This window comes from Solanum verrucosum, unplaced genomic scaffold (genome assembly GCF_900185275.1).
Source record: "Solanum verrucosum unplaced genomic scaffold, falcon-dt-bn FXZP01000218.1, whole genome shotgun sequence".
In the NCBI taxonomy this organism is placed as follows: domain Eukaryota; kingdom Viridiplantae; phylum Streptophyta; class Magnoliopsida; order Solanales; family Solanaceae; genus Solanum; species Solanum verrucosum.
Genome location: NW_026020464.1, coordinates 1,997,865 through 2,023,786, shown reverse-complemented (window position 1 = coordinate 2,023,786; position 25,922 = coordinate 1,997,865). Strand labels below are relative to the sequence as shown.

General features: G+C 35.7%; 3 protein-coding genes across 4 annotated transcripts; 2 read left to right on the top strand and 1 right to left on the bottom strand.

The window, feature by feature from the left end:
* Positions 1-2,288: 2,288 nt before the first annotated feature.
* LOC125808884 (uncharacterized) lies at positions 2,289-6,409 on the top strand. 2 transcript variants are annotated; one of them, XM_049488555.1, is made up of 4 exons: positions 2,289-2,831; positions 5,010-5,114; positions 5,218-5,271; positions 5,935-6,409. In XM_049488555.1, exons 1-4 carry the CDS (start codon positions 2,460-2,462, stop codon positions 6,262-6,264), a joined length of 861 nt encoding a protein of 286 aa, XP_049344512.1. In that variant the 5' UTR covers positions 2,289-2,459; the 3' UTR covers positions 6,265-6,409. The 2 variants fall into 2 exon arrangements, with proteins under 2 accessions (XP_049344512.1, XP_049344511.1); XM_049488554.1 differs by having other exon boundaries at positions 5,215-5,271.
* Positions 6,410-6,984: 575 nt separating this feature from the next.
* On the bottom strand, positions 6,985-11,570 carry LOC125808890 (NADH dehydrogenase [ubiquinone] 1 alpha subcomplex subunit 13-B). The gene is made up of 3 exons (XM_049488561.1): positions 11,251-11,570; positions 7,524-7,595; positions 6,985-7,415 (listed from the first exon to the last, which is right to left on the bottom strand). Exons 1-3 carry the CDS (start codon positions 11,463-11,465, stop codon positions 7,271-7,273), a joined length of 432 nt encoding a protein of 143 aa, XP_049344518.1. The 5' UTR covers positions 11,466-11,570; the 3' UTR covers positions 6,985-7,270.
* A 7,827-nt stretch (positions 11,571-19,397) lies between these two features.
* On the top strand, positions 19,398-25,064 carry LOC125808848 (chaperonin CPN60-2, mitochondrial-like). The gene is made up of 17 exons (XM_049488510.1): positions 19,398-19,605; positions 19,722-19,746; positions 19,831-19,962; positions 21,326-21,485; positions 21,611-21,786; positions 22,127-22,222; positions 22,596-22,700; positions 22,823-22,909; positions 23,003-23,092; positions 23,181-23,261; positions 23,352-23,420; positions 23,619-23,696; positions 23,788-23,883; positions 24,022-24,121; positions 24,200-24,303; positions 24,420-24,604; positions 24,707-25,064. The coding sequence occupies exons 1-17, from the start codon at positions 19,568-19,570 to the stop codon at positions 24,822-24,824; spliced, it is 1,740 nt and encodes a 579-aa protein (XP_049344467.1). The 5' UTR covers positions 19,398-19,567; the 3' UTR covers positions 24,825-25,064.
* Positions 25,065-25,922: the final 858 nt, after the last annotated feature.

Genomic DNA, 25,922 nt, shown 5'->3' with positions numbered 1-25,922 from the left:
AACTTTTTCTTATCATTATTAATCCCAAATATGTTTTTTAACATAAGCTGGAGGAGAATTATGACCTGCAAAATAAAATCCATCACCTTGTACCATCCAAAAACAATCATAATGATTTGTAACTATATCTGTTCTTTCACATCCATTGCTAATATCAGAGTTAACAATATCAAATGTTTGTTGCTTTGGACCCCAATAAAAGTGACAATAAAAAACAGTACCACCAAATGCATGCCAATGGAATGAAAAATTAAATTCACCACCTACGTTAAGGGTTTGGTCTCCAAGATCGTCATCTTTAGATTGACAACGAAATTTTAAGACAGTATCGTTATTTGGAAGCATATCGAGGATGTGAACTGTATATCCAGCGGTAAGGGGGAGAGAATTTGCGGTTTGAACGAGAATAGTTAATAGGGATAAGGGCTTGAAAAATGCCCCAACTTTGGTCGGATTTGCTGTTGTGATACTAAACTTTCATGAGGACCTATTACCTCCCTAGACTATTTAATACCGTATTTTAAACATATATATTTGCCCACGTGGACATAAAAAATAATGCAAAATTATAAATTGTAATGTGTCCATGTGGGCACATATATACCTTTAAAATACACTATTAAATAGTTCAGGGGGTAAAAAATGCGGTATTAAATAGTCTAGGGAGGTAATAGGTCCTTATGAAAGTTTAGTATCGCAACATCAAATTAAACCAAAGTTGAGGTATTTTTCAGACATTTATCCCTAGTTAATATGACTACTAGTGAAAGTATATAAAATAACTTTGGCCATGGTGAAATTTTTATATATTTGTCTAGTGAATTAGTATATGTTTTCTACTAGTTTTTTTTTCTACTTATATAGTTGGTATGTACCATGGTTAGATGATTGAGATGAAAATGTTTATTAAATATGTTTTGCTAATTTAAAATGTGGACTTTGAGATAGCACTATGAACAATTTAATTAGATAGGGATGCTTATTAAATAATTATTGCTAATTTAAAATGTGGGCTATTTGAGATAATACTATAAGAAAATAGTTAGGATGACCATTAAAGGGATGTCAATGGTTGTAATAAAAAATATAATTATGAGCCTTGTAGGACTTTAACACATAATCTCAAAAAAAAATTCTAACGCCTTAACCACTAGACTAAATATTTAACTTGTGTCAAGAAGTGTCAATACTTGTATTTATATATTTATTAAACCAAAATTTGACCTCTATATACATGTAACTTTATGACGAGAGGTGTCGCTTGACATTCCTCGGCTAAGGGTGAGTCTGCCCCTGGTCACTAGTAATTGGGTTTAAAAAATATATTTAGCGGTAATTAAACTATTACTGTTAAATGTTAATGATTAATTGCCGTTAAATAATATATTTAGTGTAGTGTAGAAATGTTTACTTAAATGATTTTTGCTAATTTACAATGAGGACTTTGAAATAGAGATGTTCATTAGCAAATAATTTTACCTAATTTTAAATGTGGACTTTCTTAATTAATATCTAATGCAAATATATTATGAATTGATGTTTTCCTTACCTATATTACGTACACGTTTTGTAGGTGTATATTGTGTCAATGAATATTATTTTTATCTTATTTCTAAAAAAGTGTGCATAAGTAAAACATTACTGATGAAAGATAAATGAAAAAAGATTTTTTTTAAAAAAATCCCTTTAGTATGTGAAATTTATCATATGTGTTCCTTCATTTAATAGTAAATGTAGGTTCGTGTTTGAGGTATTATGCGATAAGAATATATCATCAACACTTAAAGATAAGTTTTATAAAGTGGTGGTTAACTGTATGTACATTATTTTAGTAGGCAAAGAGTTGACCAACCAAGAACTCACACGTTCAGAAGATGATGATGTGATCAAATGGATGTGGGTATACTAGGAGAGAAATGTCCTCCTACGGATGAAAAACGAGGTTGAGATGTTTAGACATTTGAAGAATAGATGTGCAAATGCACTAGTAAAAATGTGTGAATGGTTGATTATAGCATATTTAGGAGATGTAGAAGTAGGTTAAAGAAGAACTAGGATAAAACGGGACAAAGTTAAAATAGACACAGACACACGATATGACATATTTTTAGCGTACTGAGTACATGACGTTTTATTTGACACTAACACCTCACCTCAAGTTGATTAAAATATATTGACGTGCGACTCAAGATTGATTATTGAGCTTCAAGTTGATTAGATCTGGTGGACGTGCAACTCAAGATTGATTGTTCAACTCCGATGTTTAAAAGAAAAAAGAAGAGAAAAAGAGAGTACCAGAACATTTGAGTAGCGCGCTCTTTTACAACTAACTCCCTCCCCGGTAAAACCCAAACCCCGCCGGCCACCGCCTTTAGCCTTATAAAATCAACATTTATCTTTGAGAAGTGATCAGCTCAAGATTTTTGATTTTCTGGACACCCTTTTACTGATTACTTCCAATGACAGAAACCAGAACCTGTGAATTTGATCATAACAACAACCCAAAGAAGAACACCAGGAGTACTGAAGAACTCAAAGATGGGTTTTCTGGGTTGCCCTATTCTGGGGTTGAAGATGGGTTATCTGGGTTGCCCTGTTTTGGGGTTGAAGATGATAAAAGTGGAATCTTGGAAGATGGGTTTGCAGAAAAAGGGAAGAAGAAAAGGAGAATTTGTGAAATGGGTCGGTTGAGTGATCCATTAGTTGTTCTTGGGTCAGATATTATGTTGATGATTTTGAGCTGTCTTGACGCACGCAGCGTGGCACTGTGTCTCCTTGTATCTTGTGGGTGGAGGGGTATTGCTTCTTCTGATAAGATTTGGAGCTCCAAGGTTTGAACTTTCATCTAGTTGAATAGTCAAAGTTCAATTTTGGTAAATTAGGGTTCATTTCATGTCAATACTTTGTTACTACAATTGTGTCTGCTTCGTTTTATGCATTTATTACTGATATCGCTCCTCAGTTGCAAATTTGTTATGCTTTACTACTTATTTATCAAAATTGGTATATAGAACTTTTACTATGTTACAACACTCACAAATAATGCAATACTTTAGCGTGACAGTAATGGAAATAGCTAGTATGAAATTTCTTGGGCACTTACCTGCTGTGCTATTACTCCTGTAGTTTTCATGTACTCGATTATTGAATTGTTTGTTTAGTTACTGTTCCTTTTTTTTCAAAATGTTTTTTCATGCTTTTTGTAATATTTTGCTATAGTTTCTTCACCTCCGCTATTTTTTTTAACCTGCTTTGAAATGTTTTATTGGAAACAACTTCTCTACCTCTTAAGATAGGGGTAAGGTCTGCATACACTCTACACTCTCGACCCCAAGTGGAATTACACTGGGTATGTTATTGTTGTTGCTGTTGTTGGTTTAGGAGTAGCTAACTGCTAACAGTTACATTATTGTTGGGTCAATTTTTGCTTGCAGGTCCTCTATGAACATTTCTAGTTGGTTTGTTGGGAAGATGATAAATTGTTGAAGATCAATTGTCTCTTATGTTTGTTGCTCTTAATTGCTTTACCAGGTACTGGAACATATATTCTTCAGGGATTATTCTTAAATTGAATCTTCCTTTCCTATGAAGAACATTGGATCTTCTTCAATTTTACCGTCTCCCCTTAGAGACTATAAATTATGTAAAAAGCACATTGTCTTTGTGTATCTTCTTGCTCATTTGATCTGGAGTTTAGCCCTTTTAAGAATACACATTGCGTGCTCTTTGCTAAAAGCTATGCTATGTTATCTTTAAACAATCAACCACCTCAAAAGGAATTTTCATCCTTTACACATGCTTTAAAAAAGAGAAATTATCACGTAATAACTTATAAAAGTGGAGGTAACCGTACTCAAATAGAGATGTGATAGAAACTACATTTCAGGACTGTGAGGTTATTCCAGGAGTACCACTGACCACCCACCATAGGCTTAGTAGTCTTAGATGTAAAGCTTAATGACAGAATTGAAAGTAAATGACTTGCAAACAAACTGCTAATTAGGTGGTGGACTTAAAGAGTACTAACCAGTTAGCATTTCAAGGGAATCTATGGAAGAGGGATCTTGGGACGTTGAGAAAAACTATGTCAATACACTCGACGACTCTAACCAATTGATTGTGGAATACAGCCTTCTGAAAGCTTAGAAGATTAATGTCTATGAACCACGGTGTTGGGAGTTTGAACCCCTTCTCATCAACAACCCGCCTAAGAGAAGTACCTTTTCTCTGAGATTTGAAAATTTGGGGTGAGGAAGGGATTACCAATGTGGAAATCCCAGGTTTCAACCTCTACTATAATACTTGATGTGAGTCCATCTACTTCAGCCCTGATGGTAGGATTACCTTGTCGTCCTATAAGATTAATGGCTATGAACCATAGTGTGGAGTATGGCCTTCTAAAAGCTTAGAAAATTAACGGCTATGAGCAACCACGGTGTTGGGAGTTTGAACCCCTCCTCGCCAACAATCAGCCTAAAAGGAAAGTAAGATACTTTCTAGGGGTTGAAAAAGTAGGTTGAGGTCTGGCATTAAAAACGTGGAAATCCAAGGTTTCAATCTTTAGTTATAACAGCACTTGTGGGTCCATCTACGTAAGTCATAGTGGTAGGACTACCATGGTGACTTATACTTGTGAGTTGGACAGGCTGCACTATGGAATAGTCAAGGTGCATGTGACCCGGACACCATTAATGAAGAAAATAAAGAGAAAAAAAATCGTAACTTGGGATACAATATGCTATACAATTGTAATACTTTTTCTTGGAGTCATCAGCAGTTCCATAAAGGTGTGAGTTTTGCTCAGTATTTGTTGTTCCCTTTGCTCACTATTTGTTGTCTCCTTTCACTACATGTTAATAATTCAGAGTTCATCCTTTGTAAAATGACATCGTCTGCCATCCTGCTCTAGCAAGTAAACAACAGTAAATAGCTAAATATGAATAGATGAAGTCACGTGCACATTTATTTACAAGCAGAACAATGATCTCTTTCTTGGCATCTCTTTGTAGTGTGAAGAATTATGGCAAGGCAAAACACATTTACCTCGGATAGCAAAAGTCAATGATTTATCGAAGTTGGCGGTTTACTCACTGTCCATAATGGATGGTAAACGTGTGAGTATTGGAACTCTCTCCTTAGCACTTGCACATACAAAATCTGTTACCTTTTTCTTTTGATTTGTCTAACGTTACTTTTTCATATATTATGTCTTAGAAGCGAATAAGAAAGGAGGATTTGTATGATCATGTGTGGGAGTTCCATTTCACCGAGGTATGAGCTGAAGTGCCTATTTCATATTTCTACTTTCCAAGTTTAACTTTGATTTACTTACCAATTTGAAGTCCATGAATAGGCATTATCCACCCATAGAAATCATGCATGGCTGCAGCGCGCACCAAATTGAGTAGGTAGAGTTTGTACGTGCTTGAGAACACTTCAAATCTGTCCGATTGAAGTTAAAACGTCCGAAATTTTTTGAGGGATCAGTCACTTTGTGTAGCTTTGCAAGTGGTTGGTAAGAATGCACAATATCTTGCCTTATTTCTTGTTCATTATGTTCAACCTTTTGTTCTTCCAAAAATTTACCGGTTTTATTGATGTCACTGGTCAGTTTCATAGAGCTTCTGCCAAATTGAAAACGGTTTGCTTGGTTCTGTCTCCTGTAAGTTCTATTTGAACCACCCTTGCTGCTGCCTTTGCTTGTTATTTCTTCACAGTTTAATGCCTCTTGAATCAATAAATCTTTTATTGGAAACGAGAGAAAGGAAGAGAAGGTCATTGAATTTTTTTTGGTTTGACAAGAGTGAAAAAAAGGAAGTGAAGGAGAAAATATTTCCCTCTTTTCCTTTCCCTAGTTTCCGTCATAGGATAAAATAGATAAACATAATCCTTGTATAACTGCAACCCATATTACTTCTGTTGACGACTCCTTAGGCGGCTCCTGAGTATTGGCGAATGCTCGATCCCTACTGGAATGGAACAGGACGTCCCCTGCGCCGTTATTTCCTTCCAGATGGAAGTCAGACTGCAGAACCAGATGACAAGATATGGGGTGGTCATGAGTCTTGCTACTCCATAGTAACTAGCGTGCTTGCAGATGGGAAAATAAGAGCACACTATGTGAGGATAAACCGTTGGCCGCCGATGTATGTGACAAGGAAGGAAGATTGGAGCTGGGAGATCTCTAACAACTTCTGTACCTACAGGAGCATACCAGATGCTGATAAAAAAGATGGGACTGGGCCTTTGTTTCTATTTCACTAAGCCTCTACTACTTTTGCAGTAGTAGTATCAATGTGCTTTGAAGCCAAACTATGGAAATGTTTGTTTTGTCTTTCGATGGAGTTTGTGTTTGTTTGAATAATTGTAAGGCTGTGAATGGAAAGACTACCAGGCCTTTTGTAAAGTACATTTTGTAGATACTAATAAGTCTTCCAAGTTTTAATTGTTGCTACTTTCTACAACTGTTCATGAGCTAGGGGCTTAGCTTAGCAGTGTTCATGAATTAATTCGATTGTGAATGTTTGCCTAATACTTTGTCCTAACGTCCATTTAGAAGTCACTTATTAAAGAAATGGTCTTTATGTGTTTGGTGATATTGCAATTATCCATAACCACATTTATTCATCGCCTTGAAATTGGGTATCTATAAAGAATATTAGGGAATTTAATCACCTCCATTGATCTTCCTGTTTTGTTTTGAGAAAAGACATTCCATCTTTCTGTGTTCGTTGAGGTTATTTGCCTCTGGCATGGCATAGGTTTACCATACAAACACCATGGGATTATGTAAATTAGTAATACGACAGTTTACTGTTAAGGAAAGTGATAATAATTAGGAAAACAATCTTTAGCATAACCCAATATTTGTCAGAAACATTCAACAATAACTTCTGCAAGATTTGGCTTCTCCTAGTGTTTGAGGCTACTGGAAAAGCCACTTCCATATTGTAATTGGATAAAACACTTTGAAAAGATAGATGATGATTGAAATATTGGAGACAAGGACGTCTATTCATTAAAACGATCTGAATCAACTATTAGAGAACATGAACTTGCATTGTCTCTTATAATCCCAACTCGTAATGCAGATAGGAGGGAGAATGCTAATAGCGTTAAAGCAAATCCTGTAACATCATCTTAAACATGTCGCACAGATTTTGCAAATACAATTTTATTCCAATGAGGAAAGAAATCCAAAGGAAAGTATGAACTCCACTGACATGAACCAGTTTTTCGTGCTGCATGTCCTGGAAGCTTTACCAGCATCTTACCAGACATCAGGACGAAGCTCTCCAGTTGCTGGTGGCATCCATTTCCCAGAGTTGTAAACACTTTCACCAACTTTCCAACCGGGAACATCCTTCATGATTCTCGCCTCTTCTTCAAGATACTTCTTCCACTCTTTAACAAATCTAAATAAGCAAAAAAAAAAAAAAAAAGCAGTAGGATAAATTATAACGAGTTCAGACTACAATAAATAAACAGGAGCATGGAATGGAAACAAATTCAAGAAGGCTCACCTTTCATCTTCTTCAGCTTGAAGCATGGGCAAGATAGCCCTTCGGGCAGCATATTTTTCTTCCTTTATCACCCTACATAATGAGAATATTATCAGAACTTCTAAAGAAGTTTAAGATTGACGGTGGTTTTGGGAACTATGGAGGTGTCAGCCAGTGCACATATTCCAAAACATAAGAAGGGAGTTTTAGGTATGTCCTCAGATCAAACAACTTCTCCAAGCTCCTCCAAGAACCCCGATATCAGAGAACTCTGACTCCTAAGTTTTCAGAGCATGGATAACAAATGATGATCCAACATTGGTTAAAACACCATCAATGATGCATCTCGCCCTGATATTATGCTCAAGTGAAATGGACCTTGGGACTATTTCAAATCCAAAAGTTAGCTCATGAATTGAAAATACTCCACTACCATATAGAAAGACAAACAGCCCACACCCTCAAACAAATGTATGCGTAAGGTGAGAAGTGACCAAGACAATATATAGATATTAGAACACAGACCCCCGAACCATGTGGGGCTTAACACGGGCATGCTCCATTTGGAGCATAGATGAAATTACATGGCAGTTTAACACTAGGTAATTAAACACAAGGATAGGTTTGGCTCTAAATACCAAGTTGAATTGTGTGACTACCTTATCTCAAAACTTAAAATTATTAGAGTGAAGACATCTTTATTTATTTATATTAGGTCTTCAATCCAAACAATTGATGACTAATGTAAATAAACAACATCCAGAGTCCCACAAGCAGTGGAACTTCATCCTTTTATGAGTTAATCATATGATAAATGCTTAAACATGAGTTTACATAAAGAGAAAAAGCTGGCAACACAAAATACATTTTCAACCATGTAGAAGGAATGACATGCATGCTGATTTGAATCATTAACAATATCATAGGTGAATTGTTCATTGTGATTTCACTAATTACCAACATCCCTTTGTTGGAAATATCACAGATTATTATATGACACAGGATAAAGCCAATTCCATAGATCCAATTGATACTTCTGGCTAACCAGAGATGTGAATATCTTAGCTGATAATTATTTCTAAGAAGAATTCCCCCAGCTGGTTATTCTATGTTCATGTTTATGGAATATCTGAACTATATGTGATTTATCCAAATATAAAAAGAAAGAATGTGAATTCCAAATAAATTGTGTAGTTTAATCCCTCTCCATTTTGGCTTATTTTGGATCATGCCCCAGCCATCAAGTAAGCCTATATCAACTGCATTTTTTAGACAGTTGACAAAGCCATCAAAAAAGATCTGGAAAATGATTCCAGCAGTCATTTTTCAGGTTGTTTGGAATGAAAGAAACTACATGTGTTCTGATGGAATATCAACTGCAAAATTGATCATAGCTAAAAGCTAACTTTAACATGGGAAGTACGACACTATGCTAAGAGATTATCTTTTGTATTTCAAGGAGATTAAGATCATTAATTTACTAATTGATTCTCACAGTATAGAAAGAAAAAGGGGGGAGCACATAAGAAGATTCACTAGTACTATAGTTATTGGTGACAATCACAACCCTCTACAGTTGAAGATTTGTAAACTGGTGACACCTATCCTCCCACCCCACCCCCACGCCCAAACCAAAAAATGCAGACAAATAAATTTTCAAGCCGATGAAAAAAAACTGGCAGTTTCAGGAGTCTTGGTTTGCTAGCTATTCTGGGGACCTAATAATACTTTCATAATCACTGAGTTTCATAGACCTTGAGCACTGAGCTGTCTCTGTCTTTCACTCGAGGATGCCATAAAACCATACTAGAAAAGAGTATACTTGCTTGGCTGTGACTCTAACCAATTCTAGCATCAAACTCTTTTCTAGGACTTATTTGGTCTAAGCCTCTATGGCGGCACTGTGTTTTGAGTCTTCACACCTTCCTTCTCTTAGTCTCTTCTACATGATCTGAGTTCGGATTCTATGAGTGAGAAAAACTTTCAGGTTGGACATGAGAATCAGTAAAGCTCTGGCTTTGGACATTGGATTCTTGATGACGACTTTCCTCACTTTCAAGCCATTGAATTTAAAGGCACTATCATCTCCACGAGATAAATCTTTATGGTGTAGCCAAATGAATTATAAGAAAGAGATAACTAATGAAGACAACTTCATTTTTTTTATTGTTAATGAAAACTTCTCTTAGGATTATACATTCCTAATATCTCCATCCAAAGGTCCAAGGGTTTGCAATAACTACACGATGACAGTTCACCAGATCATCAAGACAGTCACAATTGGCTAGATCTTAAAATAATATCCTGCACTATTTCTTCTTCTTTTTTCCTACATCGGAGAAATGTCCTGTGGGATTCCATTCCGACTTTGGTTGGCCAACAGGTTTAAGACTCCAGGGACTATGCGTCCCCACCCATCTACAGTCTGCCCTCCAACTAGCTTAAATATCCTGCTAACTAGAAACTCCATTATCTTTCACTCCATCTTAAATTCCATTTTCGAGGAAACCTATCATTCAAAAAGATGATTCATCAGATTTCTGACTACTCTAGGCAGTTTACCAAATATTCTTCTTCAGAAGATACACAACTCAAACGGGCCATAACATGAAAACTGACATACGCAATACCTTAAAGGCTTTCCTATTAGCAGAGGAATCTTCATTAAAATTCATTCATATCTATAAGATCTACAGTCACTGCAAGCACCAGGACAATTGCTGGAGTCTGTCCCATAGAAAGGATGGAATACATTTAGTTTGATGATATATTATTGCTTACCAGATACAAATCTGTTAACTGGTGTTTCCATCTCAAGCAGCTTCAAAAGCACTGGAATATGTTAAGGGGATAATACATTCTATTGAACTTAACGAAAACAACTCAGAAGTTCGGATATCCAGAATGCCCCTTCATTTGGAGCAAACTTTTCTATCTACTGTGAAAGGATCCTGATTTCGATGATTTTGGAAGTATGAGAAACAATCACAGCCAGCATGCCACATTGGGTACTAGCTTTTATTTCACAATCAGACAACCAGCAAAATAAACATTCTGGTTCTCCTCTAACTGAAGCAGTTCTGCTGCTGATGGGACGTCCATAGGTGCAAAGAAACAACTTCTTAAAGTAGCAAACACTTGCTTCAAGTCAACAAATGACAAGATTGTCAATGATGGACGCATATCTTAATAGAAAGTAATAAACCAAGACCAATTTGTACTAACACGTAAAAATAACCTACTCAAGATATACTTTTTCACAGAGTCATCACATTTCTTCTGAAGTTTACACTCATCACCAGAGATCAACACCCTTGCTCAAGGACTGGTTTCAAGTCTACCACTTTCCATTCTTAAACTCAAAACTCGGGCGTATGCTCATCATGAATCACAACCTTACATCAGAATCAGAATCCACACGTTTTAAAAACCTTTTCTTCAATCTAATTCCACTTGCCAATTCAGATGAAGTGTCAAACTTCACCTACCTTCATCAAATTAACTAAAAGAAAAAGAGCAAGAAGCTCGAATTCTTAATCAGCTCAACTCAACCAAAGCACACAAATTCAGTAACATTTTAGGGTTTACCAGGAATCACAATTAGCTATCACCCACATCATCCCAAAAAAAACGGAACCAACTTTTTCAGAAACAACAAAAAATCAACACATACCCAGATCAAATCAAACCAAAATAAACACACCCAAATTAATTTTCTTCTCACAAACTAAAAAAACTCGATTCATACCTTCGCTTCTTATTTCCTACGCCGACTTGGTACATACCCCAAGAGAAAACACCAAAAGCAGTAAGGAAAATAGCCATAGCACTTGGACCAGTGTTAGGGATCCGGCGAGCGAATCGAACCGGTGCAAAACCGCCTGGTGGTGGACCGTCTTGCAATAAGGGCATGTCTTTCACGCTAGCCATTCCGGCTTTCTTCCTTATCATTGCCTCTGTCATTTTTCCTACAGTGTGACTTTCCCTCTGTGATGGAACACTGTGATTTTGAGCTGCTTTTGAGGTTTACAGTGATGGAGATTGAAAGGAACAATGGAGAAGAAAACTGCGATTTGGAAAATGGTTGAGAAGAAGAACAGATGATGGTTGTATCGGGCCGGGTCGGGTCAGGATATTGACCAATGGGAATTTGACACGTTAGCTTGACCCAGCGGGTGATATTGTGAAATCTCACTGCCCGGGTGATCCTAATAAATATGATTATTTATATTTTGAAAAGATATGAGTGTCAAAAAAACACATGGAGTCGTTTGGTTGAGTGTATTAATGTATGCGTTAATTTTATGTATTAATAATCTCTTATTTGGTACTTTTTTATGTTATGTATAACTAATGTTTGCATAATTAGGGATGACAATGGGTATGTGGGGCGGGGGTTTAAGGTTATGCGGGGCAGGTGGGATGTGGGGCGGCTGCGCCCCATTGCCATCCATATGCATTGACTATAGTTATGCACTTTATTGCGTATTAAGGAATGTATTACTAATACCAAGATTTAATGTGTATTAGTAATGCAAATAAATTAATACACGCATTAGTATGGTTAAAGACATAATTTTCCCTTAAAAACACTTGTCAAAATCAGCTCATAACCATGATTGATCATCCATGAATGCAGTAAAGAGAAATCAGGAAAGAAAAGAGTATGGAGAGAATCAACCAACTGATTTTTATTATGAGGAGACAATGTATTTATACAAAAAGGAATCAAAATATCTAACTAACTAATGAGTTGTCAATTTACCAACAATAACATAATTCAGCTGACTAACTATTCTAACTAATTAATTGAATAGAATAACTAACTAACTAATTAGACTAGTAACATAATTAGCTAAATCATAACACCCCGCTCAAGTTGGAGGTGTAGAGAACACAGACAACTTGTTCAATGTTGCAGAATGCTTGATTCCAGTCAAAGTCTTAGTTAGTATATCTGTCAGTTGATTATCAGAACTTATGTGATGCAATGAGATGAAACCTGTCTGAAGCAAATTCCTTACAAAGTGACAATCTACTTCAATATGCTTAATGCATTCATGAAATACTGGATTTCGAGTTATATAAAGGGCTGATTGGCTATCACAATATACTTCTATAGGTGTTGGTAATAACAATGTAAGTTCTGTGAGTAATCTGCTGAGCCAAACTAATTCTCCTGCAACTTTCCTTAGAGCTCTATACGCTGCCTCTGCTGAGGACAAAGATATGGTCTCTTGTTTCTTAGACTTCCAGCTTAGTGGATTGTTACCCAATAACACAATATAGCCACTTACTGACTTCTTGGTATCAGGACATGCAGCCCAGTTAGAGTCATAATAAGCTTTGACATTGTAAGACTGATCTTTGGACATAAAGATTCCCAGTGTGGGGTCTGCTTTGAGATATCTCTGTAGATGAAATGCTGCTTGCAAATGTGGCTCTCTAGGATCTTGCATGAACTGGCTGAGATGTTGTACGTTGTATGATATGTCCATCCTAGTATTGGTCAAGAAATTCAGCTTTCCAATAAGTTTTCTGTAGAAAAATAGTTCTGTTAGAGGAGTCATTTCCTTTGCTTGGAGTTTGAATGCAGGATCAAGTGGAGATGAACAGCTACTCATGTTTGCAATCCTGTAATCTTTCAACATTTCAAGGACAAACTTCCTCTGAGAGATGATAAGTCTTTCATCTTTATAGAGTACCTCAATTCCAAGGAAATAGTGTAGCTTGCCTAAATCCTTAATTTTGAACTTATCATAAAGGAATGCCTTGAGTTCATTGATTTCCGAAATATTTGTTCCAGTTAAGATCACATCATTTACATAAACAACAACAAAATTGGTAGAAGCCTCAGATTTCTTATAGAACAAGGAATAGTTATTCAATGAGTGTGTGTACCCTTTTGAATATAAGGCTTCAGTCAGCTTGGCATACCACTGCATGTTGGCTTGGTTCAGGCCATATAGAGACTTGTTTAATCTGCATACCATCCCTGGCTTCAGAGGCATATCTAGAGGGGGTGTCGTGGGTTCACGTGAACCCATGCTCCCCTCTCTAGATCATATATAGTATTGCTATATTTTTTTAAAAATATTTAAATATAGATGTGTGAACCCATGTTCAAAGTATCATATAATAATGTGATGATGATTGAGTGCACTTCTCTAAGTGAGAGATAGAAATTTAAATCTTATATCTATCTTGTCTCTTTGAGTAACACTTTTCCAAGTGGTTATTAGTTACACTTTTGTCGTTTCAACTAATTTTTCTTTTGTTTTTTTCCTTTATTCTTTCAAAATTTTCAAGTGTGTTACATTGAGAATTCCTAAAAAATTTAGCAGTGTAATGTTTTTATATAATTAAATCAAATGTGTATATTAAAATTTAAAACTAGTAGTATTATATATTTTGGACCTGTAATTTTTAAACTTTAATAGTTCATATTACGAACTAAAAGTCAAATCGATCAAATTTATATTTAAGATACATTTTTTCGTAATCGTGCACCCATCTAGCCGAAATCCTGAATACGCCTTTGCCTGGCTTTGCATTGCTAAGCTTAGGGGAACCTCCATATACACCTCTTCATGAAAATCTCCATGAAGAAAGGCATTGATCACATCAAGTTGGAATATATCTCAGCCCTTTTTTACAGTTATAGCTAGCAAAGCCTTCACAATTGTCATCTTGATTACTGGTGAAAAAGTCTCTGTATAATGAATCCCAGATTCTTGAGTATAACCTTTCACTACAAGTCTTGCTTTGAATCTCTTAATAGTTCCATCAGCTTTATGCTTCACTTTATACACGCATATACATCCTATGACATTCTTGCCACTAGGTAAACTAATAAGATCTCAAGTATGATTTGTGTGTAATGCTTCAAATTCTTGTGTCATAGTCTGCTACCAGGCAGGGTTTATAGCAGCTTCTTCATATGAAAAAGGTTCATTATCATTACTGATATTCTTCACAAATGTCTGACTCTCAAATGCCAAGATCTCAGATGGTATATGTTGGTGTTTTGAGAATACAATGTTGAGGGAAATATGTGAGTTCTGTAATTGATTTGTTATATTGTTAGGCAAAACATAATCATGTAGGTATGCAGGCAATCTATGTGATCTAGGTGGTTTTTTTGGGAATTATAGGTTCAGATTGTTGGACAGAATTAGGAGAATGAGAGGTGGGAGGTGCTACATTATTAGGTGATAAACTGGTTGTATTATTGGTGATTTGTGGAGTGGACTGTTACTTGCACCAACTACATTATTTTCCACATGTTGTACAAATTGTAAGGCAATATTATCATGCAAAGTGTCTATGAAAGGCACAGAATGCAAGACTGAAGGAAAAGAAAATACATCAGGTAAAACAACAAAAGGAAAAATAGTTTCTTTAAAGACTACATCCCTAGAGATATGTATTTTTCTTGTGGCCAGACTTAGAACTTTGTAACATTTTGTCCCAAAGGGGTAGCCTATGAAGATATGGGGTGTGGTCCTTGCTTGGAATTTGTCCCTATGGGTTTTTGGAAAAGTAGGATAGCATAAACAACTAAAGGATTTCATGTGTGAGTATGTTGGTTTGGTGTCATATAACAACTCATATGGGAATTTACCCTTTACATGGGAGGTATGAAGTCTATTAATGATGTATGTGGCACACAACACACACTCATCCCAATACTTGAGAGGTAACTTGGATTGGAAAAGAAGGGCTCTGGCAGTTTCCAACAAATACTTGTGCTTTCTTTCTACCAACCCATTTTGTTGGGGTGTGTAAGGACAGGTTCTCTCATGTATAATTCATTTTCCCTTAAAGAAGGTTGATGTTTCTGTATTCACAAACTCAAGTCCATTGTCAGTTCTTATGGTCTGAACACAGGTATTGAATTTGTTCTCAATCATGCATAAGAAACTTTTGATGACTGCTAAGGTGTTACTCTTACATGTCAATAATTGGGTTCATGTACATCTACTATAGTCATCAACAATAGTGATAAAGTATATATGTTTATCATGTGTCATCATGTGGTAGGGACCCCATAGGTCTATGTGTAACAATTGAAATATTTTGGTAGAAATGTGGGTACTATGATGAAATGGCATTTTTTCCTGTCTTGCCATTGGACATATATTACAAAGGAAGTGTTGTTTTGCAGAAAAACTCTCAGGTATAGGCTTAATTTCCTTCATATTTACAAAGGGTACATGTCCAAGTCTATTATGCCACAACACATTCACATCATTGCAGGTATGAGTCATAAAAAAAGTAGAAATATCGGAGTTTTATTGAGTGAAGGACAAACATAAGGCTGTGTATTGTGTTTACATGAGTGAATAGGAAAAAATACAAGTTTAGAATTGAAAACATCTTGTCTTGACAAGTAATCGGAGTTGGAAGCAACAGAAGCAGCACCAGAATGAACAGGCTTCATCAAACATTTAGAACACAAAAAATAAAGCCCATCCTTTGCTTCACCAATCACCAGAGGCCTCTTCATTGAAGGGGCCTACAGAATGTATGAAGATTCAGAAAAATACACAGCACTTTTAGGCATGGATTTTGAAAGGCAATGAATGGAAATAAAATTATACTTAAATGAGGGCACATACAACACTTCATGTAAAACAATGTCTGGTGCAAGTATCACACTACCAATTTTCATAACTTTCACCTTATAACCATTTGGTAAAGAAACTAACAAGGGGCATGGAAGGTAGGTAATGTTTGTTAGAAATGTTAGGTCAAAGGTCATATGGTGAGAGAATCATGAGTCAAGGATCCAAGAGTCAGTTTTACTGTGGGAACATCTGCAAGACAATTTCTCGAAAATAATTGAAGAAGTACATGTTATCATACTTGCAAAATTCACACTACCATTGTCCATATGCTTAGCATTATCCTTCTCAGTTTGGAACTGTTGCAACAACTCCACAAATTGAACATATTGTTCTTTTGTTGGTTGATGACCTGTGTCTGTATGAGCTCCTTCATTATTCTCCTCTCCTGAACAGCCATGAACATCAGCTATAAGGCTTTTTCTTCTGTTGAATCTAGAATTTTGATTGTTGTCCTTGTACCCATTTTGGTTGAAATTCTGATAATTGTTCCCCGGTGGATTGTTGTTTGTCTGTGGATAACCATGTAGTTTGTAGCATTTTTTCCTAATGTGTCTAGGCCTCTTGCAATAATCACATATCATACGAGGCATGTTACCACTATAGGAACTGGTCTGAGAGTAGTTAGTCTGGAAATTAGTATTGGTGTTCCCTGTAGGAAAATGATTTGGTCTTAGTGACCTAGAAGAACCTGCTCTTCCTGAACCATTTGTATTGAAAGCAGCAGACTTCATGCCTTTCTTCCCTGAACTGCTTGCATTCAAAGATGCAGATTCCATGAACATTTGAGCACTGGGTTTAATTTCTCTTTGTTTCTCATCTTGTACTAACAAAGAAAAAGTTTGTGCCATGGAAGGTAATGGGTTCATCATGAGGATATTCCCTCGAACTACAATATAGACCTCATTCAACCCCATAAAAAACTGTATCAACCTTCTATCCTGCTCCACTTTGAACATATTATCCTTAGCTCCACAAGTGCAACTACAATTGCATTGAGTTTTGATGTGTAATGTGCTCAATTCTTCCCATAGTTTTTTCATCCTAGTGTAGTAGGTAGTAATGTCCAAAGTTCCTTGTGATAATTCATTGATTTCACGCTGAACTTGATATAACTTTGCACCATTAGTCTGATCATATCGGTCTTCCAATTCTTTCCACAACTCACATGAATCAAAAACATATTCTACACTTTCTGCAATTTCGTTAGCTAGAGAATTAAGAATTCAGGAAATAACCATATCATCACACTTTTCCCATTGACGAAACTGTGGTGTTCCTAGATCGGGCCTCTTACAATCACCATTGATGAAACCCAGCTTGTTCTTAACTGACAAAACTCTAAGAACGTTGTGTCTTCATGATCTATAACCTACTCTATCAAAAGGAGTTTGAACCAACGAAGCACCTGGATTATCCGAAGGATGCATATACAGTGGAGAACCGATATCATTACTGTTAACACCATTGTTACTCACAGAATTCTCAGTCGAAGGGGAACCACTCTCAATCGCCATAGTAAACTTAGATCAAAGAAATACACAGAGTATGATTTGACCCAGTGATGAAACACAACAAAAAGGAATTGAAACGAAACAGATCTAGAACTCAATCTAGCTAACAATTCTGAGACGTATATCAAAGAAGCAATACAGAAGCATAATGAGATCGAAAAAAAAAGCACAAAGGCAAAGATGAATCGAGATACCTCGTGCTCTGATACTATGTCAAAATCAGCTCATAACCATGGCTGATCATCCATGAATGCAGTAAAGAGAAATCAGGGAAAAAAAGAATATGGAGAGAATCAACCAACTGATTTTTATTATGAGGAGACAATGTATTTATACAAAAAGGAATCAAAATATCTAACTAACTAATGAGCTGCCAATTTATTAACAATAACAGAATTTAGCTGACTAACTATTCTAACTAATTAATTGAATAGACTAACTAACTAACTAATTAGACTAGTAACATAATTAGCTAAATCATAACAACACTTTTACATCTTTTCCACCATTATTGTGGAGGATACTTTTATAAATAAATATTTTTATACAATGCCTACTATTTTAAATACATAAAACCAAACAACATATAAGAAATAATTAATGTATAACTAATATTTTCCCTTTTATTTTATCTTTATACAAGCACATTATATTTATCTGATTTAATTTAAAATGCAAGACTTGTTAAAGGGAATCCTTGATACATGTAATTTGAAATTTTGAGGAGTTATCTATGGATTTTAAATTAAAATAGGATAAAGAGCTGCATTTTAGAGGGCTGCTTAGGGAAGGCTCCATAAACTTATTGCTCTAATCCACCAAAAGAGAAAGAAAGAAAGAAATAATCAAGGCCATAAATATTTCAATCAATTAATTTATAAAATAGGTATAAAGTATATAAATTTTGTATATTATCTGTATATTATATATATATATATATATATATATATATATATATATATATATATATATATCTATTCAAATATAGTGTATATTTACATTATATAGAATAAATTAATTGAATGAACGATTATATATTCATAAAACAACCCCAATAAAATAAATATAATATATACTTAATCGATGGAAAGCTACGATGCTAGCAGATGGCGGGTCTCTGTTTTTCTTTTCATTAATGAAACCCGCATCTTTAAAATAAAATCCTGTTGAAAAAGAAAATCTAATTAGAAGAGATAAGTTGTCTGAACGTTTATATATTCATACAAGGGAGCGAGGAGGCAAGCCCCCATCTTCTGCATATTTTTCTCGTCCGACATGGCATGAATTATTGAATCTACACACATGAATAGTAATGCTTTAAAAAAAGCATGATTCATTGAAAGACGCTAACCGAATAGATAGAAATGTCACAAGTAAAAATGATATAACTTAATTGACTGCAAGTTGAATAAGCTACAACCTTCTCTAAATCATTATGTATTATTCCGGTGATTGTCGTAAGAAATGCCATCATAGCTCTGCAAAAATAACAACAATCAAGCCGTAAGTGGATATTTAAATAAAAAAAGCACCTTACTATCATGAAAACGTCGACCGTTACTGGCTAACCACATTCTTTTTTACCTCAGTTTTTTTCTTTGTTGTAATATGTGTTTTCTTTTTCTTCTTTTCTCTTTTTAACTTTTTATCAACTTTTCTTGAATTTATAAATTACCAACTTTTTGTGAACTATTTATTTTATAATTATATCTTGAATATGAATGATTATAGTAGTTTCATACTGTTATATTAATTAAACCCTCTTTCATAAAACCCTAAAACCCTAGAAGGTGCTTCTTGGGATCTTCTAGGCCCTTCCTCACTAAATAAAATACCTTTGAAGCTTCTTCTTCATCCCCACTTCTCTCTTTGTTCTTCAAAACCCCTTCCATTTTCACTTTCAGCAGCATTTCTCCGTTTCAAAATGTATCGTTTTGCAGCAAATCTTGCTTCTAAAGCCAGGTAATTTGCATATTCTGTAACTTTGGTTTTTTTTTTCTTCATTATTTTTGGTGTTGTGTGTGTTGGAAGAGTGAAAGATTTAATTTTGACAAATACCCATTTTCTTGTTTGTACAGTGTTGCAAGAACCAGTTCCCAAAAGGTGAGTTTTTTAAATTTTTTTTTGTGTGTATAGATTATAGAAGTGGTATGTTTTGGATTGTTGTTTTAAATGCTTTTGTTGTAGATTGGTGGGAGGTTAAATTGGAGTAGAAACTATGCTGCAAAGGATATCAGATTTGGAGTTGAAGCTAGAGCTTTGATGCTTCAAGGTGTTGAGCAGCTTGCTGATGCTGTTAAAGTCACTATGGGTCCAAAGGTGAAATGCTTTATCAACCCCATTTGTGAATATACTCTGTTTGCTCTATTGTTCGTGGCATTATTGCTATTTGGGGTTGAGTAGTTTATTACATGTGATGTTCTTATATATAAATATGGTTAATAATAACTTGTTACCTAGCGTTTTTGTCGAAGGCGCGCTTAAAGCCCATGAGGGAGGCTCAAAACACATTGAGCACTTCTCGTTGCTTAATGTGTGCTTTTGGTCGTCATCCATACTCTTGAAGATTTTTGTCGTTATCAGTCTCTAAGATAAACTTTTCCTTGTGAATGTGTGTTTCCTGAAAAGGCCACACTAAACAATTGATCTTTCATTTTGTCGTTAAAGAATTTAATTTCTTTGTCCTTATTATAATTATTAATCTTAGACTAAACATGTATATTTGGATGTTTTCTCCATTTGCACCTTTTGTCATTAAAGCCCACGCTCTATTTGTGCTTTGCGCCTAAAGCCACAATGGACCTTAGAGTTTTTTGTGCTTTTCGCTTTTGATAATATTGTTACCTTGTTTCCAAATATGTAAAGTCCTTATTTGTTGTCCAAAAATTCAATTGTTTGAGCCTTGGAAGGGTTACTTGTTACTCAAGATTGTAGCAAAACTCATTACCCATGGAAAAAAACAAAAGATTGTAGTGAAACCCATGTTATGGATCTGAATTTTGGTGAAAGAATCTTGTTTTTAGCAAATTAATAGACATCTATTTTCCAATTCGTGTACATTGAATATTATGTTGATCTGATGGGTTGTGATGGGGCTTTTCTCTTTCTTTTGACTTGTTCATTTGTTGGATCTAATGGTTCAAGTTCATACAAAAAATGCAAAATTATCACATACACGTGTGGTTAATCTTTTGGAAATTGATAACATGAATTCAGTTATGTAGACATGTAAATCGATTCCATCAAACATTAAATTATTGCCATTTTCAGATGCTCACATGCTTCTTATTGTGTTCTGGGAAGTACTCATTAGGATTAGGGGGATATGCAACTTAAATGCAGTTAGAGGAACTCCTCTATTTAGGTCCCTACTAAGAAGAATTTGTTGTCCCAGATGAAAATTATGTCAAGCTGTCAATAAGCTTCTTTCTCTGGTTGGCCAAACTTCCAACATTTTGGGACAACTCGTTCTGTTGAAGCAAAAGTGAAATAGTTGCCTTTTTTTCTCATTGCTCCTTGCATCTGCTGTTTGAGCTTGGAGAACACTAAGGCAGCAATACTTTCTCTGCCAACATACTTGTTGGAGATGAGAATTATTCATTACCTCTGTGTCTCCTATGTTTCTGGTGGTAACAGATTCATCATCATTGGTGACAAATGATACTAGATGCTTATTTTGTAGGGGCGTAATGTGGTGATTGAACAAAGTTGGGGTGCACCCAAAGTGACAAAAGATGGCGTGACTGTTGCAAAAAGTATTGAATTCAAGGACAAGATACAAAATGTTGGTGCTAGCCTTGTAAAACAAGTCGCCAATGCAACGAATGATGTTGCTGGTGATGGTAAGTCTTTAGGCGTCCAGTATTGCCTCCAGTGCTGGAGTTTGATGTCTCTTTCTTTGTTGCACTGAATTTATGAATTTCTAGCCTAATATAGTTGGGATTCTGTCTTTTCTCTGTTTTTTCAGGTACCACTTGTGCAACAGTCCTCACCCGAGCAATATTTGCTGAAGGATGCAAGTCAGTGGCAGCTGGTATGAATGCAATGGACCTTAGACGGGGTATTACCATGGCTGTAGATTCTGTTGTGACAAACCTGAAAAGCAGAGCACGGATGATCAGTACATCTGAGGAAATTGCACAGGTATCTTTGCCAGTTTTTGAACTTGCACATAAAATATACTGCTTTTCTGGTACATACAATTCTCTCTCTTTTGCAGGCAACCTCCTCCCTCCCTAGAAGCCTCTAAGCCTGACCCCTCCCAACCTAACACCAAAAAAAAAGAAGAAGAGAGAAAACAAAATAAACAGTGAAAAGGAACTCATAGGGAAGCAGTACTAGTAGAAGGAGAAAAAGGCTGAAGTAAAAGATCTCCCGGGAAAGAAGATTTAATAATGCACTGAAGAGTTCTGTGTAACTTCTTCTTTGCTTAAATGATACACTTCTTCTTCCCATAAGATTTTGATATTGTAACTTTTGATAGGTTGGGACTATCTCTGCAAACGGAGAAAGAGTAATTGGCGACCTAATTGCAAGGGCTATGGAGAAAGTAGGCAAGGAGGGAGTCATCACTATTCAAGTAAGTAATCCTATTGTCTATCTATGTATGCAATCTCTGTATGCATCTTTTGGTCACCGTGGTCCTAACTTATCTATATGAGCTTTAAAATGAAGCTTGATTTCAATGTGCTCTTGGGATGTGGCTGGAGCTGAAGTAGAAGATATCTTTGCCGAGTTTTACTAATTGATACCTGATGAATTTTAGTGGTTATATGGGAGAATTTGGGATAGAAATCAAGCATATGGGATTTTGATAAATTATTTTGTTGCCCAGTTATGAGAAACATCTTGTCATAGTCCAATTTGTATCTATTTGTTATACACTTTGGCTAATTTGTGGGAAACTTGTTACTGTAATGATGTGTAGCTAACTCATTTCTACTATCACACAGGACGGGAAGACATTGCTCAATGAGTTGGATGTTGTTGAAGGGATGAAGTTGGATAGAGGTTACATATCACCATACTTCATCACAAATCAGAAGAATCAGAAATGTGTATGTTTTTGGCTTGCTAATCTTAGTTAAGCTCACACAAGTTTGCTCGCTGTGCCAACATTCTTTACATATTTTGCACCATTCTCTTGTTTAAAACTCACTATTCTCCTGATGTCTGGCAGGAACTGGATAACCCACTAATTCTGATTCATGAGAAAAAAATCTCAAGCGTTAATGCTGTTGTGAAAGCATTGGAGTTAGCTCTGAAGGTGATCCTCTTACTGAGATTATCAATTTGGTGTCTATGAGATTGATCATGTTGCTGTCTATCTAACTCTTGCAGTCTTATTACATCTATGCAGAGACAAAGGCCCCTCTTAATTGTGGCTGAAGATGTGGACAATGAAGCACTCGCCACTCTTATTTTGAACAAACTCCGTGCTGGAATCAAGGTATGCTGATCAGTGATCAGTATTTCCTGTTCTGTTGTTCGACTTCTCCTCAGTCTGGTGATTATGTATTGTCTGTAAATGTCTACAGGTTTGTGCCATCAAAGCACCAGGCTTTGGTGAAAACAGGAAAGCGTATTTGCAAGATCTTGCTATTTTAACTGGAGGCCAAGTGAGAACTGTTCTACTGTGCTCATGTATGAGATAGTAGATATTTGTCTTAATGATACCTAGCCAACGTGTATTACTGCTTGTATGGTAGGTCATAACAGAAGAGCTTGGACTGAACATTGAAAATTTGGAGTTCGAGATGCTGGGAACAAGTAAAGAGGTATTTTTGCTGCGTGATTTGGCTGTAGTTGTTTCTTTTACTATGTATGTTTTCTTTTGAATATATAAGTGCATGAGAAAATTGTGCATAATGTGATGCATGTTTGGTATTTCTAGTGAGTTATATGCTGGGTAGGGGGGATCGACTTTATCTATGTGTCTCCTACTGTTAAGTTTACTCATGCTTTCCTTTTCTTAGGCGACTATCTCTAAGGATGATACTGTCATTCTTGATGGTGCTGGTGAGAAGAAGTCCATAGAGGAACGATGTGAACTGGTTCGTCTTGCTTTCTTTTTCACCAATATCGGTACAAGCACTGTACTTCAGCATGGAGTTGAGCATATACTCGTTCTCTTTGTATTTGCAGATTAGATCAACCATTGAACAGAGCACATCTGACTATGACAAGGAGAAGTTGCAGGAAAGACTAGCTAAGCTTTCAGGGGGTGTTGCTGTGTTAAAGGTATGCCTTTGTTTGCAACCTGTGTAAATTCAGTGCTAAAGAAGAATTCAAACTTTTCTATCAGAGGAAAGAAGTTGCAACTGTTAATTCGGACTCGTTATTATAATATGCCATCACAGTATGTGTACTAATTTTCAGATTGGAGGTGCCAGTGAAGCTGAGGTTGGTGAAAAGAAAGATAGAGTAACTGATGCTTTGAATGCCACAAAGGCTGCAGTGGAGGAAGGAATTGTTCCAGGTTAATATATGTCTGTGAATTCGTAGCAAAATGGGAAGAGCCAATTAGTCGGAGATTATTGATCCTTTTGTCTTGCAGGTGGTGGTGTTGCTCTTCTTTATGCAGCAAGAGAATTGGATAATTTGACAACAGCCAACTTTGACCAGAAGATTGGTGTACAAATTATTCAGAATGCTCTGAAGGTTTGCTGTACTCCTTTTTAACCCTGCTAATTAGCTTCTTAGAAATAGAGTAATTTCACTCGAGGTATATCTTGTGTTGTGAATGACTTCTGACTTGGTTGAACTTGTGTTTGCAGACACCAGTACATACAATAGCCTCTAACGCAGGAGTAGAGGGTGCTGTCGTGGTTGGTAAACTGTTGGATCAGGACAACCTTGATCTTGGATATGATGCGGCCAAGGGTGAATATGTGGATATGATAAAGGCAGGGATTATTGATCCAGTGAAAGTGATTAGGACAGCTTTGGTTGATGCTGCCAGGTTAGCATATATCACCCCCTTCCTATTTTCTTGTTCTTTTGTCGTTAAGACATTGGCCTCACATTCTTGCTAACTTCCCTTTTTGTGTTGTGTTCTATGCAGCGTCTCGTCTCTCTTGACCACAACTGAAGCAGTTGTTGTCGAGCTTCCTAAGGATGAGAAGGAATCTCCTGCAATGGGTGGCGGTATGGGTGGTGGTATGGGTGGCATGGACTTCTAATTGAAAAGCCAAAAACAGTAATTGCAGCTGCTTGACACACATTTGTTTAGAACAAAGCAAAATAAATAAATTTAGAGTTGTTTCCTATTTTGATGAATCTTAACGATAGAAAATGCGCCTATTGTATCAATAGCAAGAGAGACCATTGTGAATTCATGTTTTTGTAGGTTCAAAATTTGTAGTCTTCATTTGAATACGCAGCATTTTGGTTAGCAAAATATAAGGTCCATTTCAGTGTTCTCTTTTGTTTTGGTGTCCTTTCTGGGTTTACTATTATTTTGAGGTGATGAATTTATACCTGTTCTACTGTTCTTTTTTCGGAACGTTTTGACTAGGGAGATCGAATCTCTCAAAGCAACGTTTTTTAGCAGCAAGCTATGGTCTATTTTTTCCGCGGTTGAAATTGACGAATGAGAAACATTTAGACAGTGCACCCGTGACCAAAATTAGAAGGAGCATCAGATTAAGGTGTCCAAATGCAAGATTGGTTGATTATAAATTGGACCCTATTATCGTTGAAGAATTCTGAATATTCCAAATATGTTATAACCTACTATATTGACGGTATAGTATGGACATTTTTGAACGATAGTTTAAGAGAATTTTTTATTCTTTCCGTTTATTATTCTATGTTTGGTAAAGTGGATCCTCATTTACAATAAACTCCTAATTGGGAAGTTATGACTAAGTATGATTTTTTTAAAACATTTTAGAGATCAAATAGATGTAAATAAGTTACCCTTTTCACACTATATTAATCAATTATTCATATGGGATTATTCTAAGAATTTAAATATAATTATATTTATTATTGTTCTTCCAATACATATTTGAAGTATAATTAGAATATTCTCTTTTGCTTACTGCAATTTATTTAATAATTTTCCATATTTGGCATTTGATGATCTCTTATGAATTTAACTTATATATAATGTATAAGTATTTCAAAGCGATTTGACAGTATAAAAACCATCTACCCTTATAGTAGTTAAACCCAAAAACAAGAAAATTTTAACTTTCTTTTTGGTATGGCTTATTCACAAATCAAAGCTATTTTCTTGCTATGCATTTTATGTTTTTGCTTTCCACAAGCGAAAG